General features: G+C 38.3%; 4 protein-coding genes across 7 annotated transcripts; 3 read left to right on the top strand and 1 right to left on the bottom strand.

Moving 5' to 3' along the window:
• The first annotated feature begins 409 nt into the window (after positions 1-409).
• On the top strand, positions 410-5,270 carry LOC111788035 (Regulator of chromosome condensation (RCC1) family protein). The gene is made up of 16 exons (XM_023668173.2): positions 410-860; positions 1,032-1,093; positions 1,195-1,262; positions 1,351-1,472; positions 1,687-1,792; positions 1,880-1,931; positions 2,537-2,654; positions 2,764-2,794; positions 2,894-2,917; positions 3,068-3,192; positions 3,378-3,459; positions 3,847-3,969; positions 4,056-4,109; positions 4,200-4,269; positions 4,526-4,559; positions 4,700-5,270. Exons 1-16 carry the CDS (start codon positions 662-664, stop codon positions 5,071-5,073), a joined length of 1,644 nt encoding a protein of 547 aa, XP_023523941.2. The 5' UTR covers positions 410-661; the 3' UTR covers positions 5,074-5,270.
• A 2,590-nt stretch (positions 5,271-7,860) lies between these two features.
• LOC111788034 (protein IQ-DOMAIN 32) lies at positions 7,861-11,686 on the top strand. Of its 3 annotated transcripts, XM_023668171.2 has the most exons (7): positions 7,861-8,165; positions 8,528-8,848; positions 8,934-9,134; positions 9,283-9,360; positions 9,454-10,726; positions 10,796-11,083; positions 11,268-11,686. In XM_023668171.2, the coding sequence occupies exons 1-7, from the start codon at positions 8,085-8,087 to the stop codon at positions 11,285-11,287; spliced, it is 2,262 nt and encodes a 753-aa protein (XP_023523939.2). In that variant the 5' UTR covers positions 7,861-8,084; the 3' UTR covers positions 11,288-11,686. The 3 variants fall into 3 exon arrangements, with proteins under 3 accessions (XP_023523939.2, XP_023523938.2, XP_023523940.2); XM_023668170.2 differs by having other exon boundaries at positions 9,454-11,083; XM_023668172.2 differs by lacking the exon at positions 11,268-11,686 and having other exon boundaries at positions 10,801-10,941.
• Positions 11,687-11,974: 288 nt separating this feature from the next.
• LOC111789284 (39S ribosomal protein) lies at positions 11,975-14,161 on the top strand. The gene is made up of 2 exons (XM_023670003.2): positions 11,975-12,402; positions 13,864-14,161. Exons 1-2 carry the CDS (start codon positions 12,046-12,048, stop codon positions 13,888-13,890), a joined length of 384 nt encoding a protein of 127 aa, XP_023525771.1. The 5' UTR covers positions 11,975-12,045; the 3' UTR covers positions 13,891-14,161.
• A 175-nt stretch (positions 14,162-14,336) lies between these two features.
• LOC111789283 (TLD-domain containing nucleolar protein) lies at positions 14,337-19,938 on the bottom strand. Of its 2 annotated transcripts, none has more exons than XM_087121209.1 (8): positions 19,632-19,938; positions 17,755-17,981; positions 16,767-17,378; positions 15,771-15,958; positions 15,404-15,642; positions 15,120-15,319; positions 14,814-14,939; positions 14,337-14,720 (listed from the first exon to the last, which is right to left on the bottom strand). In XM_087121209.1, the coding sequence occupies exons 2-8, from the start codon at positions 17,908-17,910 to the stop codon at positions 14,622-14,624; spliced, it is 1,620 nt and encodes a 539-aa protein (XP_086977335.1). In that variant the 5' UTR covers positions 17,911-17,981; positions 19,632-19,938; the 3' UTR covers positions 14,337-14,621. The 2 variants fall into 2 exon arrangements, with proteins under 2 accessions (XP_086977335.1, XP_023525770.1); XM_023670002.2 differs by having other exon boundaries at positions 17,755-17,925; positions 19,632-19,937.
• Between the last annotated feature and the right edge of the window lie 65 nt (positions 19,939-20,003).

The following is a 20,003-nucleotide window of genomic DNA, read 5'->3' as shown; positions in this document are numbered from 1 at the left end:
TCCAATTTCCAAATCGAAGAATATTCAAACTCTCTCCTTCGCCTTTTCTTCCACGGTTCGGTTACTCACGGGGTTTTTGCAGTTGCAGTCTTTTTTTAGTTTTAGAAGAGACAAAAATTAAAAAAAAAAAAAAAAAAAAAAATGATATTTTTAAATTTATTTGGAAAAATAAATGGCAGCTACCAGCTAGTAGGAGGAGAAGGAACGGTCAAGATTTAGGAAGAAGACGAGACGACGAATCAGAAACACAAAGAACTAATTTAAAAAAAAAAAGAAAAAAAAAAAAAGGTTTATTTTGTTTATGAATTGAAAAATCATAATTCTCGGAATACCCAAAAACCAATCCTTCCCCTACCCACCACTTTTGGTGTTTGGTTTCTTTATTATTATTATTATTATTAAAAAGATTTATATATTTGCGGAGCTTCCCATTTGGATTAGGGTTTCTTCTTGCTTCACCTTCTTCGTCCTGGAGTGAAAAAAGCTGATACCTTCCCGATCTCTTCTACTAGCCGTTACACTTCTCATTTCCCGCCAATTTTACCTGTTCTTTACCCATTTCCATACTTTTATTTTTCACCCCCTTTCTCCTCTCGTTTTTTGTTGCCGGCGTCTTTTCAACTTCTTTTTGACCCTTGCTCTCTCTGGGCTTCCGGGTAAAATGTCTTCGCTCGACGCCGGTTCCAAGGTCGAGGAGGTTAAGGACAAGGAAGACAAGGCAGGGGAGCTTTTGTTCTGTGGTGCTACCTGCTGGGATATCATTGGTCGGAAGAAAGGCTCTGTGGAAGGCAACTTGAGTTCCCCCACTCGCCTCCGCCCTCTTGTCGGAGTTGACATTCGTTTTGTCGCTTCTGGTTGCAGTAAGTTTTTGTTTTTCTGTTCAGCGCTACAGATTTTGTGGTTTTTGTGTTGTTTTTTTTAGTTCTAAACTAGACAGAGAGGTTGGTTGATGTATTTTATGGAGTATTCAACTCTGATCCTGCATTGCAGTGATGTGGTTATTGACGTTTTGAATGTTAATGTTGGCGTAGCATCGTGTCATTGTGTGGCATTGGACGTGGAAGGGCGTTGCTATACCTGGGGACGCAATGAGGCATGTTTACCCTCAAATCTCAACCTTAAAAGCGTTTTTTTTCAATGTATATATAGATTATTGTTTATTTATGCTTGACGCGTGAAGTAATTTGTGTTCAGAAAGGTCAATTGGGTCACGGAGATTTGATTCAGCGAGACAGACCCACAATAGTATCTGACCTTTCGAAGTATGTTACTATGTTCGCCGGAGGTTTAATCGGTTCGATACTTAAGGTTTGGTATGTTTTTCTAAGACTTGATGATGTATGTTGTTAGGTATAAGGTAGTTAAAGCTGGAGCAGGGAGAAACCACACAGTTGTGGTTACTGAGGATGGAAGTTCTCTATCTTTTGGTTGGAACAAACATGGCCAATTGGGTTCAGGTTCAGTGAAAAATGGTGAGTTGAATGAAATAGAGTTTTAAATTAAGGTAAATGTTACTTTTTATGCTGCATTGTTAACTAGTTATGAGAAATATGAATTGTGCCTTACAGCAGTGGATATGGCAATTGGGTGTCACTGCTTCTTCATATTTCATGTTTAAATTCCTTTTCTAACTCACAATCTTTCATGTACTTGATCTTTGTTTCTTTTCCTTGTTTTGTTATTTAGAGATTGAGTTGTCTCCTGTACGTTGTCTTGTATCTGAAGTGAAACATACTGCTTGTGGCGGTGATTTCACTGTGTGGTTATCTTCTATTGAAGGAGCTTCCATACTGTATGGTTTGTGGATATGTTTAGATTCTGTTTTCTTCATTCTTCTTGTTTGTAGATATCTTAGTTATTCAGCTTTTTGGTTTCTCAGTACTGCAGGTCTTCCACAGTATGGACAGCTTGGTCATGGAACGGATAATGAGGTACTATGCAGTGGTTTTACTACTTTTTATTCTATGCTTTTTAGTTTGAATTGAACTAATGAAGAATCTTGTGCTGTTTATCGTATGAAGCATTGCAGTCCGATATGGGATTACCAACTGTGGGATAGTGTTTTCAAAATTGTTGTTCAATGTGAAATCTTGTTTTTGTGATTTAAATACATATACAACCTCAGTGTATGTTCTTAAGTATTGGTTGTGATTGTTGAAGATGCACTGATCTACTATCAGCTTACCTCGAAGTTTACTGATTTTCTAGTTTTTCATCTATTCCATGCTTATGAATGGTGAATACCGTAGCGTTTCAGTTGAAATGCATGTTTTCTCCAGCATTTTTGTGCAGTGTTGTAACGTAATTAGTGAAATGTTTTCAGTGGTCTTGCTGCAACTCATGTTCTCGAAATGTGACTGAATTTTGAACTATCGTTCTGTAGTAATAATCTGAGAGATTTGATGTAATTTTACGCACGAGCATCCTTATTTGCGATGCTTGCCTAATACAATAGGCTTTGTTATACTCATCACGATACGGTATGCTAAGACTTAATTTGGTATGAAGCTTTACATTTCTGGAAATGTGATTGCAGTACAACACAAAGGATAGCTCAGTCAGACTTGCTTATGAAGCCCAACCACGCCCCAGAGCTATTGCTTCTCTTGCTGGAGAAGAAATTGTTAAAGTTGCTTGTGGAACAAATCATACAGGTTTAGCAATATATCTTCCTCTATGGGATCAGCCACTTTTGAAGCCTGTTGGACATGCTTGTTGTTAATACTTCCTTTTTCTGTTTGTTTTTTGCTTAATGAAATGCAGTGGCCGTGGATCGTAATGGCTTTGTTTACACGTGAGTATTGTCTTAGGCTACTTTCTGGATTTTAACTTTGTTTTGTCGCATCGTGGATTCTAATGGATTTGTCTCGTTTATGTTTACTTTCACTTTTAGGTGGGGCTTTGGTGGTTATGGAAGGTCAGTGATATGGACCGGCTTGGATTTGAATTCCTGCAATTCCACAAATGGAATAAATTTTCTGGCTCTTCTTTCGGTCTCCACTTCCGCCCTCTTCTTCCAAATTCTTGCTTTTTGTTTATTGAACTTTTTGGATGTGTTAATTTGCAGACTTGGGCATAGAGAGCAGAAGGATGAATGGGCCCCTCGACGCGTTGATGTATTCCAGAGGAAAAACACGCTTCCTCCTGATGCTATTGTTTCAGCAGGGTCTGTTAACTCTTCTTGTACTGCAGGTACCACTTCATAACATGAGGGCTTCTGTTGCTCTATTTTCAACTGTTCTCCAGATTATTCTACAGTTTTTAATTAACTTTCACAGCCCTCCACTCATCTATATGTTACTTTTGAGTTCCTTTGTCCTTTTTCTTTTTATAGCAAGAACTCTTTTAGATATTGGTATTTTCTTCCCTTCTTTCAGGTGGGGGGCAGCTATATATGTGGGGGAAAATAAAAAATGCAGGAGATGACTGGATGTATCCCAAACCTCTCATGGATTTAAGGTTTTGCTCCTTGCTATTTGTTACTTTATAGAGTGTTTTGTCCCCTTATTATTTGTAACGGCTCAAGCTCACCGCTAGTAGATATTGTCCTCTTTCGGCTTTTCCTTTCGGGCTTCCCCTCAAGGTTTTTAAAACACGATTGCTAGGGAGAGGTTTCCACACCCTTATAAAGAATGTTTCGTTCTCCTCCCCAACTAATGTGGGATCCACAATCCACCCCCTTTCGGGGCCCAGCGTCCTTGCTGGCACTCGTTTCCTTCTCTAATCGATGTGGGACCCCCAATCGTTGACACTCGTTTGTATTCTCCTGTTATGGCTTTTCTCTTTCTAATTATTTCATATATTTCTTCTTCAAGCTAGTGTGCTTTTTTTTTTTTTGTCACTCAGTGGTTGGAATATAAGATGCATGGATTCGGGCGGCATGCACCATTTTGTGGGTGCCGATAACTCGTGCATAAGTTGGGGCCATGCACAATATGGAGAGCTGGGATATGGCCCAACAGGGCAGAAGTATGATCCTTTCACTATCCAAAATGCTTCTTGCCTCTCTAATTGTTTCTCTTGAATGTTTTCTTATGCTAATCTCTATTGTTCAGGTCTTCTGCTGTACCCAAGAAAGTCGACATCCTGGAGAACATGCATGTCGTAAGGTAGATCATTATTTTTATATGCATATATATAGAGCCTTTCCTCGAATATTTTAGGACGTGACAAATTTTTTGTTTTTGCTTTTGCTTTAGTGTTGCATGTGGTGTTGGACACTCGATGGTTATTGTTGATAGAGCTAATATGGCTGACCGACTTGATCAGGTAATAGTCCTTCACATTTAACGACTTCGAAGTTAAAATTTTGCCCTTACAGTTGAATAAAACCTCGTAAAAGTAGTCCCGAAAATCCCCAGAAATAGTTGAACCTGCTGCATTCTGCAATGACATTCCTGGATAAAGGGATACTGTTAGCATGGTTGCCATCCTATCGTCACCCTTTCTTGTTTTTTGTTGTGTACACATTTCATTTTTACTTGGGTAAAAGGTTGCTTCTAACTTGTAATGGCTTTGATGACAGCTTGATATACACGATGGCAAAGCTTTTGATGAAGGTATGGTATGTTCAAGTTTAACCAATAAACAAGAAAAATGGTTGTTAAGGATAATCAGGAGAGCCTTGGCCTGTGAAAAGTTAAGATTAAGGAGGATTATGGTGGGAATTCTAGAGATTAAGCTATTATTCTTGATGCAGAGAATGCAGCTTCGAATGCAGTACCACAGAATAAAGGTTCGGCGGTCAAGCAAACTCCGAAGGCTGCTAAAGCGTTGCACAACGCGAAGAAGAGGAAGAAGGCTAAAGCTTCATCTGAGTCAGAGGAGGAGGAAGAAGAGGAAAATGAAGATGGCAGCAGCAGCGATGAAGATGAGGCGAATGGGCTGTCGGATTCAAGTGAACAATATGGGAGCAAAAGTAAGGGTAGAGGTAGACCAAAGGGAAGTAAAAACTCATCTGGCGGAGGAAAAGGCAGTGGCCGTGGACGGGGACGCCCCCCGTCGAACAAGAAATCAACGCCTTCTCAAGGAAAAGCGGGAGCAGGTAAGAGAGGTAGACCTCGAAAGACATGAGGGCAAGACATCTACCCTTCAAATAGTGTAGGTTTTAATTGGTGATCCTTACTTCAATTCAAGTGAAATCAGCAACTCTGTTACCCCAGACTATTCCTGCAATTTTGAGATTATTTCACCACCATTTGTTTTCAATGATATGCTTATCCAGAGATGATGTAACACTTACCTAATGACATTGATGATTCAGAACTTCACCTAGTTTTTTTTGAGTTATGAAGGTATATCTGAGTGTAAAAACATTACAAAATTCTTAAGAGTTAAATGGAAAGCTTCTCTTTCATGTCATTGCCATTAAGTTACCTCACAGAACAGAGCAGCACTCTCAGCACCTACTATCTTGGTTGTAAAACTGGAGGAAGTTTGTGCTGGGACCAATCTGAACAATCAAGTTTGCTTCTAATGCAAGAAATGGGAAGAGAGCGTGTCGGGTGGTTCGATCTCGATTTCTTCATTCACTCCTACAAACACTGAGCTTTACTGAAAAACAGGCATGAGATGTGGAGGAGGACCCATCTTGAAGGATCCTAACGTCTCAACCCCCTCTTGTATTACAGAGTTTGTGCATAATATTATTCTCTCTTGTCTTTTCTATCATCTTTCCAGATCATAAAGCCAACGTTCAGAGTAACGTTTTATGTTTGCCATACTGGCAACACTGTCACATTCTCTCAAAAAGGAACCAAAAACTTAACACGCTACACAACAAACCAGTATGGCAACTGGGTTTGGAGTGTATAAAAAGAGCTTCCACAGGATTCAAATTCAAAGTTCTAACACTTGTTTTTGTGTTTTTGTTAGATGGGTCAGATCCTCCGACCGCAGTATCTCTCGAGAGGAAGCTCCTGGGCCTTGTGGGAACGAAGTGGCTTAAACAGGGACATACGATGGTTCCTTGTGGGCGTAGTAATTTCAAAATCAAGGCCAGTTTTAGCACACTACAGTTTGAAGGATTCACATGATTCTTGGCAATCAACCCATGTGAGTGTGGCTCCACCAGACATCCCATGGTGGTGAGGTCCTTTGCTCTGTCATATGCTCTTGTTGGTTCTTCAAACATTCTTCGCCAAAACAATTATTGTCTCTCTTGTCACCACCATTTTGCTTCATTTCAACTCCAAATCCTTTATTAAATCCCCCATTTTGCTTTATTAAATAGGTTACTAAACATCCAAACTTACAAAATTTACATGTGAGATCCCATATCGGTTGGTGAGGAGAACGAAACATTTCTTATAAAAGTGTAGAAACATCTCTCTAGCAAATACGTTTTAAAAACATTGAGAGGAAGCTCGAAAAGGAAAACCCAAAAAGGATAATATATATTAGCGGTGGGCTTGGGCTATTACTAATGGTATTAGAGTCAAACACTAGACGTTGTGCCAACGAGGTTGAGCCCCAAAGTGGTAGTGTGTCAGCAAGGACGTTGAGATTCGAAGGGGGAGGAGGTGAATTGGAGGGTCCCCATTGATTGGAGTAGGAAACGAGTGTCAATCAGGATGTTAGGGCCCAAAGAGGGGTGTATTGTGAGATCCCACATCAGTTGAGGATGAGAAGAGTGCCAGTAAGGACGCTGGGATTCAAAGGGGGTAGATTGGAGGGTCCCACATTGGTTAAGGGACGAGTGTCAGCGAGGAAGTTGGGGTCCGAAAGGGGCAGATTGTGAGATCCCACGTCAGTTGGGAAGGAGAAAGAAACATTGTTTATAAGAGTTTAGAAACTGATCCTTACATACACGTTTTAAAATTTTTGAGAGAAAACTTTGAAAGGGAAAGCTCAAGCTCAACTAGGGCAATATTTACGATTATAAGCGGTGATTTTGGATTAAAAAAAAAAATGATGTGGCAAATAACTTTGAGACATTATGGTTAGATTCCGATATTATGACCATTAATGTCACACACATGTATGTGTGTGGATGCGGTTTGTCGAGTCGTGGGCGATTAATTGGCGTTATTACCGGCTACTGGCTGGTGAGTAGTTGGAAGAGGTTCCCTACCACACCCACATAATTCTAATTTGATGGAAAATATATATATATATAGGGACAACTCATTTATTTCAAAACTTTCCATCTTTTAATTATAATTTCATCTCTTTAATAATTTAGTTTTTATAATTAAATGTATATATTAGAGTTTTAAATGAATTTTTAAAAAATGGAAGAAAAAAACAATAATTGGTCTCCGAGTAGAGCTACAGCCGTAGCCTCCAATATGAATTACTCGTCTATGTCTGCCAGTGTTTGTTGTCCGTATTATCCTGTCACACATTTCCTGTCTCCTGCATTTCCAATCTTCTCATCTCGCACATGTGGCACTCAATGATTGGTCTCAATCTCAATATTAATTTCCATTATTATTTCTTTTTTTACTATTTCCCTTTCCTATTTAACTATTTATTTTTATTTTTATTTTTATTTTTCTCCATCTGAATATGATACAAAATTAATGACATTAATATAGAGATTTCCCGTCCCATCTAATATCTTTTCATTTCTATAGCTTTCCCCGTATTATTTAATTCAATTCATTATTTGATTTATTATTGCTCATATTATAGACCCAATAATTTTATCATATAATTGAAACAATTGGAGTGTATATATATATATATATACACACACTGGGGGAAGCATTGGCGGTGGCTCGTATTTTAACCACGTGATATCTCAATTAAATTAATTAAAACGATATTGACTTGGTAAACTAAATATCTCGCGAGAAATTGTCGAGATATTGGAGAGTTGAGTTTTTTTAAAGTAATTTTATCTGCAATATTTGAAAGGGAGCAGTGGCCTTTCTTCCTCGGCTTCCTCACTCTCGTTCTTCTGCAATACGACTTCCGCGGACTTCAAAAGGCTGAATTTTGTCGAATTGGAGTGGCTTTTGAGTTCCGGATTCCTCTTTCTTCCTGCTCCCGATGCTAGTCTAGCGCGGTGTTGGAGGTTCTGTTTTTTGGTGTCCTAGATCCGTGAGAGAATCGGGGAAAGCTTGTTAGTGTGAGAATCTATGGGGAAGTCTACTTCGTGCTTTAAGATTATCGCCTGCGGTGGCGATTCTAGGGAGAAAGATGATAACCATATTTCTGAGGTATCTATCTCATTTGCTTTCTGAACTTTTGTATCTCTGTAGTTCGACTTAATGCTCTAAGTTTGGTATACTTAGTAGAAATGGACAATGTGCTTGTTCTCATCGAGTTTACTGAGAATTTGTGTTCTACTGCATTAGTTTTGGTAACTTCATGATCGAGTTTGTTTCTCTCATGATTGGAATTGAAAAAGGAATTTCAGTGGAGATTTGCAATGCAATTAGGGGTTCAGGGATTGAGTATTGTGCTTGCTCATCTCTTTTGTTCATTTCTTGCGATATGACCTTGGATCATGTATGGTTGGTCATTTTATCATGTAGCATTTGTATTTTAGGTGATATGGACTTGGTTTGTATTTATGCAGAGTAAGCGTTTGAATGACAAGCAAGGGTGGAGTTTTCGAAAGAGATCAAGCCGGCAACGAGTGTTAAGTAACACTGTGATAGCTGAGATCTCTTCTCCTGGAAATAGAGAGAGCTTCAATAACTTCCAGCAACCAACCAATGGTTGTACATTAGAAAAAGATGCTGGTTTGCAGTGCGCAACCGAGAAACCTCAATTACCGAGTACTGAAAATCTTAAGGAATCTGAAGCTGTTGATGTCATTCAAAAGGAGAGTAAAGTTGATATTGAGCTGGAGGAACGCAGCGCTATTATCATCCAGAGTGTTATCAGAGGGCTGTTGGTGTGTTATATTTTTCTAATGTTTTAGATCAGATATTATAACCCTTCTCTGTCCTTGTCCCTATACTTATTAACTTCTCTTGCAGGCCCGAAGAAAGCTTCTGATGCTGAAGAATGTGGTTAAGTTGCAAGCTGCTATCCGTGGGCACTTGGTTAGGAAACATGCCATTGAAACTCTTCGTTGTATTCAGGCTATTATCAAAATGCAAGCTCTTGTGCGTGCACGTTGTGCCCGTTTGTCAGTTGAACGATCGCATACAAAGGATAGCCATAGTTATAAGACCTTGGTAACCCAACTTTACTCAGATTTGATTGTTGACTTTCAAATATGCCTTCTTGGCTTCACATTATCTTATAAATCTAGTTAGGATGAAAGCATTGATAACGAAAGAATACTCATGCTGCCTCATCTTTATTTTGTATCTCGTGTTTCAGGAGAAGGAAAAGTTGAGGAAATCAAGTGGGACTTACGTTTCAATTGAGAAACTACTTAGCAATAGCTTCGCTCGGCAGGTATTCTTTTATGTAACTGCGATTTGTTGAGTAAGCACCATGTAAATGCTACATACTTGCATTCGATAAAACTGATTTGTACTTTATTTGAAGCTGCTTGAGTCTACACCGACCACGAGACCTATCAACGTTAGTTACTATTGTTCTAAATCTGAGACTACTTGGAAATGGTTGGAGAGATGGACATCTATCTCATCAGTCGATGTTCTGGAGTTAAAGGAAGCAGAGTTCATGACAGGAGAACAAGGAAAAGAGAAGGAAGAAAACGTTCACGCGTCTGAAGCTAGTGCTGAGATTGACTCTAATGTTCTTTGCAAGTCAGCTGATTCAAGATCCAGCAATGAGGAATCAGTAGTGCATTCTGAAAGTGAAGATAACTTGATTACTTATGATATGGACAATACAGAGTTTCAGCCATGTCAGGTTACCTCTTCCATGTTGGAGAAGACATGGTTTGAGGACGCAGGTGTCTCAAATGTGAAAGAAACCTTGATGGAGGCAAATTCTCTCCCAGATCAGAGGATGCGATTGGTGGCAGATTCTCAGTTACAGTATAACCCTCATAAAGAGGATCTTGGAACCGAATTCCAGCAAAACAAAACATCGATTGGGACGTTTTCCTCAGATCAACTAGAGCTGAAGGAGAAAAAGACTATCCTTGGTTCAAGAAGAGCAAGTAATCCAGCATTCATTGCTGCCCAATCCAAATTTCAAGAGCTGAGTTCGATGGAAACTTCAGGTAGATCAATCAGTTCATCATATCAAGAAACCGGGGTCGAGTCTTGTATTGGTGCTATCTCATCTGCATCAGTTACTTCTCTAAAGACGGAGGAGGTGTCCACTACAGAGGACTTCATCACAAATGGACCCAGGACTATTCGAGCTGGTGGCTCTGAATGTGGGACCGAGCTTTCCATTACCTCTACTCTTGATTCACCTGATTTATCTGAAGCTGGTGCCTTTGAATATGAGCATGAAACCAATGTAACAGAGATATGTGTCCATGATCAGAGCAGCAATAAGAGCACAGAAATTGACGTGGGTAGTGCTCCCTCCAGTCAAGTGTCAAACTTATTTCAACCTGTTTTGGGGTCTCCAGAAAAGCCTGGTGTTGTCGAATCCATCGATAAAATAACTGTGGACTCTGCTAAAAAAGAAGTTAAGCCAGACGTAAATGCATCAGTTCTGCAGGGAGAACAGGATATTGAAACAGGCAATTGTAGGCTATCCCCATCAGCCTCTCCAAGAAGCCATATTACTATTCTGGAATCCCAAGGAACACCTTCTAGTCAGATCTCTACAAAATCTAATAAGAGAAAAACAGATATGAGCAGAAGCAATCCGAAGCGCAAGTCCCTCACTGCTGGTAAGAAATCACCCTTGAAACTTCATCGCAATGTTGACTCGCCCAATAACTCGGACTCTTTTCCTAAAGATAAGATTGAAAAGAGGCGCAATTCCTTTAGTTCAGCAAGACCTGATCATATTGAAGAAGAGTCGAGAGAAAGCAGTTCCAATCAATCTCTCCCTCATTTCATGCGAGCTACGGAATCTGCTAGAGCTAAGGTGCAGTTAAATAATTCTCCAAGATCCAGTCCAGATGTTCAAGATGAAGAAATCTACATCAAGAAGAGGCATTCCTTTCCAGTTGCCAATGGAAGGCAGGGATCACCACGAATCCAAAGAACGACGTCTCAAGCACAAAAGAGCGGAAAGGGAAATGGTAAACCTTCTTCTTAAGATTTTTGTTGTTGTTGCTTTATCAGTAAGTTTCTAAAACCCCATACAAACTCATTTATACATTTATTTTGCTTGTAATGTGTATATTGGTTGCACTAAGTTAAAGATTAGAAGCAAAAACAAAAGAATAGGGACTTACTGGCTATTGTTTGTATCCTAATTTTCAGAGAGGAAGTGGCAAAGATAGATCATCGGGGCTGCTTTGTGGTCAACATTTTTTGAAGTAATCACAACCTCAGCAACCGACATCATGATGACTGCATTAAATCTGAATGGTGGAATTTGGTTCTTGTTAGCGACCAACATTGTTTTGTTCCTTAACTCTGAAGCTGCGCCGCCCCAAGTAATGTCACCATGGTATTATTCTCATATAGAGTTGGTGAGCATTTGGGGTATGCGTGGACTTAGGTAAGCTGAAAAAAAGGGTCTACAAACACCCAACATTTTACAGAATATATGATTCATGTTCCTTAAATTACTGCAATTTGTAATGTTTGTTGTAGAAGTTTGTGTACATTGTGATTGATGATCCATTGATGTTCATCACTATTGTTATATTCTTATATAGAAGCTGTTATTATCCTTATCGCACCTTCAAATCATATTTTTAATACCTTTTAAACAAAATCCAATTTCCTTCTTAACCTTGTATTAATTTTTCTATTTTCCTCCACTGGTTTGTTGTGTATCTTTTAATTATTAATTTAAAAGTGGAAAATTATTTAAAAATATAGAGATTAATAAACAGAAAAAAGAAAATTGAGCACAAAACTTAATTAAAGGTGTGAAGAGAGGAAGAAAAAGAAATACATTTTTAATTAATTTTTCTCAAGAAACTCTCCGTTTCGGTCGGTCATAAAACCCAACTTACTCCCCTCCATAGGCTTCTTCTTGCACGCCCCAATCACTTTTGTTGGAAGGTTGAGGCGAAAGGAATAAGCCGCAATGTTGAAGTTCCTCTCCAAAGTGAGAATCGAATTCAATGCCTTAGATCCACGCTTGGCATCTTGCATGGAATTCTTGGCGCAGTGTAATGCTCGCAAGGCCAAGGAATCGAACCCGGCTTGCCAGTTGATCGTCAAGCGCCGAACCGACGACCACCCGCCCCAGATCACCGTCACCTTCGTCAATGGAGTCGAAGAGGTTTTCGACGCTACCTCTACTCCTGCTCAAACAATCAGGACTATGATTCTTGAAAAGGGCCAACTCCTTGAGACCGAGCAAATGTTTCGAGAAGCTGGAGAAACTTGGCCGGTTATCATTCCCGATGAGGAGCTTAATCACCCTCCTCCCAGTATCAAGGTTCGTGCTTTTGTTCTCCCTTGCTGGGAAAATTTCTTTGTCCTCTTCTGCTTGAGTTTCATTTTGGTACTACATGTCGCATTTTGTCGAACAACTTATGTGCACCAAGAGTTTGATGGATTTTCTTTTTTAGAATGAAGTTTTTGCAACTATAAGAATTTATATTCATGTACTTACTTGTCTTCTGAATTTCCTGTAAGAATTCCCAATGCTTCGCTTCTGCTTTTCAAGAGTTATGGATTTTGGCATTATTTTGTGAACCGCACTAGCATTTGAGAAGGACTTGAATTGATGATATGTTTTTGGCCCTTGTCTTATGCAGCGCGCTAGCGTTTTGGTATTCATTTGACTCGAATGTTTGCCCTAATTACCTTTGCGCTGGAACATACAGTGTTACAATATGTGTATTGATATGAACTACACTCTACTAGTAACTTATAGATGATTAGTATTCTCGTTTTACTGACTTTTCTGACCCATTGGAAAATCTCTCGTCTTTACGCACCTTGAGTTGTACAGTTAATCCAAGTTTTTCTCCTAGGCCTCACGTAGTAAGTTAATCTAAGTGATCCAAATCTGTGGGAATTGCTTCTTTTCTCTTTTTCCCTGATGATCTTCTGTATTAGGTGTTTGTCTAAAAGCTCCATTTGTTTTAACGGCTGTTATTTGTTTAAAGTGCTAATATATAGTCTTCCAGCTGTGGCTCTGCTTCTGTCATAGTTTCAAGAGAATGTTTGTTGAATGAATCCGCAGAATTCACCCTTGAACCAATCAAGCACAAAGGCAAAAGAGGACAGTTAGTTAACCTTTTGCTATGGTGTTTTAGTTGGACAATAGCTATGAAAAGACAGATGGTCCATCTTTTCTTTAATATCGGGAGAAATACAATCGGGGCGGTGGGGTGGGGGGCTAATTCAAACCCTTCGGGTAAAATAAGAACATCCCCACATTCAAACAGCTCCTTTTTCCATTCGCAAGAACTTGTTTTAGTTGCATATCATAAGGAATTCGCAGTTTAAAAGGGTTTTTCGGCAACAAGGGAACTCAACAGATGTTCTACAACTTGATGTTGATTTGGTATTCCCATTCTGCAAAATCTCACTAAGTCACTAATTCTTACTTACAAAGCGAGCACATGTTGCAGATTTCTCTTGAAATCATTGAAATCTGCAATATACTCGTTTCTTATGCCTTTCTGGAAATGGTGGTAAGAAAGTTCAAAATGTTTGTCTTAGAGTTCAAATAAATCCAGAATGTGATTGTATGGTAAGCTTGTGCTTTTGGGCTATTTACAAGCTTTTAATTAGTTTCTCTCTGTATCATGTGTACTTTTACACACCCAAGTTGGGTGACAAATCTGTTTTCCTGAGCTTGTAAGTTGATCTTTTAGGTTCTTTCATTCGCATGTGTTCCTGCGTCTGAATTTCATGTAATCTTCTAACACTGTGCTTCCTGTTGCAGCCAAGAAAAGCGGAAGACAAGCAGTAACACTTTGTTTCAATTGATCAACTTACGGATGTACCTGAAAGAAGAGGGAGTGCATTCTGTCCTCGCACCAAGTTATCAATTTCCGTGTAGTAGTACATGTGCTGCTGTCTCTGAGATGTTTTCGTTCTAGATTTTTTCCTATGGATGTTTACTAGTCTTGTTTTCTCCTTCCGCACCAAGTTCTAAACATGGATGCTGTGTTGTTTTTTCATGAGCGAACTATTCATATAATAACTTGTTGCTAATACATGCTCTGTGACAAGTTTCCTGATACCCAAATCTCACGCTTTTACAAACACTGCAAAGTTGACGAAAATTGAACAATGTTCACAGTAGGTGACCGATTCTGGAATATCAAACACCAAGATGGATGAGTTTCTATGATTTTGAATGAATAGAAATGCAAGATTAAAATCTCTTTTCAAGTTCACGAAGTTACACAAGGATTTAAGAAACACCTGAAAACATTGATAATCACGGCAAACACTGTTCTCAAAGTCTTCCAGTCCCTCTCAATATTATGGTGTAAGCATAGTAATGGATACAAGCCAGAGACCATAATGCCATCTCGCGACAAAGCATGTAACAGCTTCGTCGAGAAAATAGGCACATAAACATTACACTACATATAGTTTTGCAGTTTATTGATTTCTGTACAGCCACCATCAAGTTACTGACAAATGTAGAGATCATCAAGCAATGATAATGAACAAAAACAACTCATCCTTGTTTTAACGGTCTTCTCGTCGAACTGCATTTGGGTCCGACATCATGTCTAACATCATCTTCTCCGGTGAATCTTCCCAACTAGCAAATGTTTTTAAATCAACCTGCAAAGATTTCAAGGAACCAAATGGATGCTAACTTCAATATTCTGCTCGTTAAAACAATTGAATATTTCGATTAAATCAAATATTCATTACCCTTCTTCTCTGCTCAGTGAAAAGTTCCTCTCTCCTTTTATACGAATTTTGGATTTCCTTGGCCGCAGAGCCGCCAAATCCCCAAGCTTCCACTTCTAAAATGGAGGCTTCAACAGGCAGGAACCCCTGGGTTTTATTTGAATCATAATTGAAAATTGGTAAGTAGCATGCTTGACTAAGGAACAGACATCTAGTCGATATATTCTCTCATCTTTGAACTATCTATCTGAGGATAAACCATCACAAATAAGAATATCTCAGGCTCACACTCAATAATTCACATTTAGGATAGAATATTATTCCTACCTGATCCGGGAAGAGAGGACCAGGCTGGTAAGTCTTGTCGACCACGTGATGGCGAACAGTAACCCTGGCAAAGTCTTCATCAATAAATATTCTTTCATTTCCAGTAGTTCCCCCAAATGCAATTCCAACGGGCTTCGGATGTGGCTCATAAACCTTTGCAGAGGGATGTAAGTGGCTATAGACAAAGTTCTTTTCCTTCCCTGTAAATAATTATTTGAAGTAAGTCCAAAAAATATTTGGCAAACAAGAGAACCTGGAAGAACCTCACCACCACATCATCCTACCAGTAGGTGAATAGACATGAAAAACAGGGCTAAGAGCATAGATATTTCCTCCTCCTCCATAGAACTGATCCTTATTTTCAAAACCTTGGAATGTCAGTACACCAACAGTCCATTTCAATTCATTGGTGCTATCGTCACGAGTGTCTACAGATTCAGCATGAACAACCACAAACAAAGGACCATGGTAGCCTTCGATGTTTGACCAGAATCTATTTAAGCCTCTTCCATGAAGTGACGACCTACAATAAATAGAAGAATACAAATACATCCTTAAATTGCATCATGCATATCTGACATGCATTCTGAAACTGTCAATGGGAAAGATCGTTTCAACAAACAACAATCCAGGGAAGACTCGAATTCATACCTATAAAGGAGGTGTTCATAATTTCCATCGCCACTGGTTACAAAACATATTTTTGATATCTCTTCCCTTATACAACCTCTTTGTGAAAGGGAAACTGCCCATGCTGTTCCACGGGTGAGAACATAGGAACTTGATGTCTCAGGTGAGGCAATATCTGCAGCTAATGAACTTGATGACTCCACTCCGACCTATCATTGACCAACCAGAAAAGGGAAGGTCAACTAGGATCCTCCATAGAAAACAATTTATTTTCAAGACACTAGATTTAACAATTTCCTTTCTCAAAATACCAATCTTGAAGTGGAAAATATTTACGTTCTACAACTCAGCATGAAACATTAGCCTAAATTCATGTGCTAATAAGTAATAATATATAACCTAGGAACAGTAATCGCATCTAATTTTAAAGAACAATGCATCATAATATGTCCTATGAATGAGCATCACATCTAATTTGGAAGGACTAAAAACAGGTCTCTGGAATATAGAGAATAACACCGAAGTTCATTCAAGAGAGACTAGACCTAGATTATAACCTCAAATATGTGCTAATATCAATGAAAGAACAATAACAAACTGAATTTAAAGTCACCAGAACAAGAAGGTAGAAGTAGCGCTAATCAGCCAGGAGCTGCATTGTAAATTGTAAAACAAGACATCATAGAAATATTCAATAATTTTAATGCAATTAATAATAATCGGTGGATGAACACATCTCTATATTGAAGGACATTGATCTCTTTTTTAGTATTATTACTGATTGAATGATATATAATACAGTTGATTGCCTCTTCCTTCGTTAATAAGTTTACAACTCGCTCAATACCAGAGCACCTCCGCAGATAAGTCTGCAGAGATATAACAGATTCTAAAGGCACTTTATCAGAAACCATATTTCAACCTAGTAAAGAAATGTAATGCCTTGAAGTGTCAGCCTATGGATTTAAAGCCATTTGTAAAGAGATGCAAAGTTAACTTAAGAAAGGAATCAGTTACCTCTTGAGTAGGAGCTTGAAGAATTCTTGCATGTACAAAATGTGAAAATCCATCTGGAAGACTAGGAACAGTTTTCACTGCCCAAGGAAGAAACTTTCCAACAGGTACTTCAACTGCCAAACCTAAGATATCGCAGTCCCAAATGCTTACAGTATTGCCAGCTTCAGCACATGATGACACCGATGACAGCACCAGATTATTAATATCCGGCAAAAACAAATTTGAATTTGAACCTAAGACTTTGAAAGTACTAGAATCCCAAGACATGGTCCAACACATCCAAAGAAGCATAAGAATATCACTGGAAAGAAGGAAACCACTGATCTTAAATTCATCCTCAAGGGAAGTAACCTCCAATTTTGAAGGGAGTCCTGCCTTTACCATCGTAGCATCAAATACCCTAATTAATGTATTAAGCAACACAGATGCAGATATATTTCCACAACATTTGTTGTAGCCCTTGAGAAATTCAACCCAGGTAACTCCTCCTTCCTCTGGAATGAAGAATAGTTCAGCTATCGTTGAGCCTACACAGTCTAGGACGGCTGGAAAGGATTCAGGCACCACAGATGTTTCTTGGGTTCGGTTTTTATAACCTAAAAAGAAGCATTTCTGAAACCAAACTACACGTTAAAAGAAAATTGCAAACATGAAGAATGAACAAATAATTAAAAAAATCAAGTCTCAACCAATGCAGCCATTGTTCATGCTCGACGTGTTCTAAGATCTGGAGGGAGGAAGGGGATTAGGGGGTCTAAAATCTAGGGGTAGTTTGTCGGAATTGTTTGTGGAAAACAGTTTTCTAGTTGGTAGAAGCAGATTTCTGTGAAAAAAAAATATGTTTAGAAAACTTTCGCAATAGAATAATTGAAATTGTCTCCCTCCTCAAACCATTGAAATTATGAACAGTGATCTCAAATCTACAATACAATACTTTTACTTTTACAGGTCATCCAATATAGCTATTAAAACTAGTTTAGAATATTGCCTGTAAGGATTCGAAAGGAATTGCATTTGTTTGGGGATCCGCCAGTTTAGAGAATGCACTCTGAAGCTGAGGAAGAGCTCCCGTTGAAGCTGCTAGAGCTTCAGCCTCTTTTTGGTCATCAGGAACCCATTTCTCTGTTGAGGTTGATGCGCCCATTGTTGATCAATAATACTGGGGATTGAACAAATATAATATCCAGTTATTGTCTATTTAAACACTGAATGTACCTGACATAGAAAGAGTCAACTGTGTACCTGCTTATTTTTCTGTATGATATATCAAGAAAGTAGCAGCAATTTAAAGTAAGACAATATTAACAATAACGAAACAAAAAACATGTTTTCTAGATAGTGATAAATTGAATAAAATATGGATGATTTAAGGCCATGGATGCAAAATTTTAAGTAAATAATCACAAAATATTGAAGAAGTCCAAGAGAAGAATATTAAGAAGGCAAACCAATGTCCATTTCATTTTGATATTCAATGAGTATAAACATCTAACAGAAAAACAAGCTTCATAAAAATCTCATTATGACTTTTGCAACAAGAAGAGGAAAAAAAATGTTTATACACCTCAACATTATCAAGAAAAGTAATAAACCCGCAAATATTTGAAAAACTACAACTGTTGTTAACCAACGAAAATAATTTGGGAGTTAAATGCTAAAATTCCGAAGGGCAGCATTTCCTTGATAAGAGCAACATCTCTATGCTAAATTAACTGAATCAAGAGAAGAGTGAAGACTAAAAAATCCACTAAATGGGACAAGCATGTTAACGCGATAAATATGTGATATGAAGTACGAGATCGGAAGTAGTCAAGTTCATCTTTGCCACACAAAGCCAATGATTAGTAGTGGATAGTACGGATTTCTGCTACAACCAATCACATGATGTCAAGTCACTGCTAGAAGAATACTAATGCAGTCGTAAGAACATAAAATACTGTCACAACTCACAAATATCCTTAATTAGTTTGGCTATTACAGATACTTAATTGGAACTCACAGTTAAAAATCCTAAATGTATCATCAGAAGTTACAATATCAGACACTGTACTTTAAACATGACAGGGAAGATAAATTAATTAAAAATATAAAAAATAGACCAAGTTTTTTCCAAGATGTTCATGTTAACATCAGAAGAAATTACAGCCAATCACTAAGAGACATAATAAATACAAATTAATAAACCAACATCGCAAATACTAAGTAGTCATAGGAATTAAAAGGATAGAGATGTCAAAAATAAAAAAGAGTACAAAAATAGGAGATCGAAATAAAGTAAAGTAAAAAAAAGAAAAATATATGCTCCAATTCGATACAATCAGACTATCCATTTCACAATTCGATCCAAAAGAGTAGAGCGGATGGAGATGGATCAAGCTAGAGTTCTTTAATCTTCACTAAAAAATGATAAAGAATGTTTCCGTTTCCTTTTTACCTTCAATGACATAAAGGTTTTTCCACTTCTCTTAGTGTTAGAATGCTTTAAGGTCCAATAGCAGAGTGATTATACCACAGAACGTGATACCAGCCATTACAGCCGTCAATTGAAAAATAAAAAATAATAATAAAACAAGAAAGGTACTCGCGCTTCAGATATCTAGCCAAATTTAGAAAAGCAAAGAGAGAAAGATTTGGAATCGGATGAATCTGAGTCATCTTCCTCCTGAAGAAAGAAACGACCGCCACGATTCAATTAACAACAAAAAGAGCTCATACGAAGAAAACTAATTTACTATGAGAATTTAACTTCAACCGAGCAACACATTTCAGAAACTCAAAGCGAGAAGAAATGCAAAAGTAATATGATACAAATGATAAAAGACACGGAAGGAAGAAAGGAGGATTAGATAAGTCAGAGGAGTAAACCTGACGGGGAGAAATTGAGCAGTATGCGAATCTTAGCTCTGATGCCGTGGACGCAAGTATCCTTCAATCTAGTGAAATGCTGTAAGTCGAGTGCACCATCAACGACTTGAGAGCGATGGCTTCTTCATCGGCGACCAGACGATTCTGACGAAAAGGCACCGTTCACTGATCCACCTTAGCGTCTTGTTCCCTCCTTCGATTCATTTCTTTATCAATTACCGGTAAACTGGAATCGATGTAAGACGTGGCATCGCGTAAGGCTTCTGGATTCTACGTGCACTGTAACAAGGGAAAGACATTGGGATTGAACTAAAAAAATATTATTTTCCTTTCGTTTTCTTTGATTAGGTTCCGATTTAACCATAATGGGGA

This window comes from Cucurbita pepo, chromosome 2 (assembly GCF_057944985.1).
Source record: "Cucurbita pepo subsp. pepo isolate OVF chromosome 2, ASM5794498v1, whole genome shotgun sequence".
Classification (NCBI taxonomy): Eukaryota; Viridiplantae; Streptophyta; class Magnoliopsida; order Cucurbitales; family Cucurbitaceae; genus Cucurbita; species Cucurbita pepo.
This window is presented reverse-complemented; position numbering and strand designations above follow the sequence as displayed.

Excerpts from the sequence above, each read along its gene's own strand:
- LOC111789284 (XM_023670003.2), top strand. The coding sequence starts at position 12,046 with ATGTTGAAGTTCCTCTCCAAAGTGAGAATCGAATTCAATGCCTTAGAT. Across the intron at positions 12,403-13,863 it reads ACCCTCCTCCCAGTATCAAG|CCAAGAAAAGCGGAAGACAA; the intron begins GTTCGTGCTTTT and ends TTCCTGTTGCAG.
- LOC111788034 (XM_023668170.2), top strand. The coding sequence starts at position 8,085 with ATGGGGAAGTCTACTTCGTGCTTTAAGATTATCGCCTGCGGTGGCGAT. Across the intron at positions 8,849-8,933 it reads GTGTTATCAGAGGGCTGTTG|GCCCGAAGAAAGCTTCTGAT; the intron begins GTGTGTTATATT and ends CTTCTCTTGCAG. Across the intron at positions 9,361-9,453 it reads GCAATAGCTTCGCTCGGCAG|CTGCTTGAGTCTACACCGAC; the intron begins GTATTCTTTTAT and ends CTTTATTTGAAG.
- LOC111788035 (XM_023668173.2), top strand. The coding sequence starts at position 662 with ATGTCTTCGCTCGACGCCGGTTCCAAGGTCGAGGAGGTTAAGGACAAG. Across the intron at positions 1,094-1,194 it reads ATACCTGGGGACGCAATGAG|AAAGGTCAATTGGGTCACGG; the intron begins GCATGTTTACCC and ends ATTTGTGTTCAG. Across the intron at positions 3,970-4,055 it reads TATGGCCCAACAGGGCAGAA|GTCTTCTGCTGTACCCAAGA; the intron begins GTATGATCCTTT and ends TCTATTGTTCAG.
- LOC111789283 (XM_087121209.1), bottom strand. The coding sequence starts at position 17,910 with ATGGGCGCATCAACCTCAACAGAGAAATGGGTTCCTGATGACCAAAAA. Across the intron at positions 15,643-15,770 it reads TATGAACACCTCCTTTATAG|GTCGTCACTTCATGGAAGAG; the intron begins GTATGAATTCGA and ends TATTTATTGTAG. Across the intron at positions 15,320-15,403 it reads TCATGTCTATTCACCTACTG|GGAAGGAAAAGAACTTTGTC; the intron begins GTAGGATGATGT and ends AATTATTTACAG.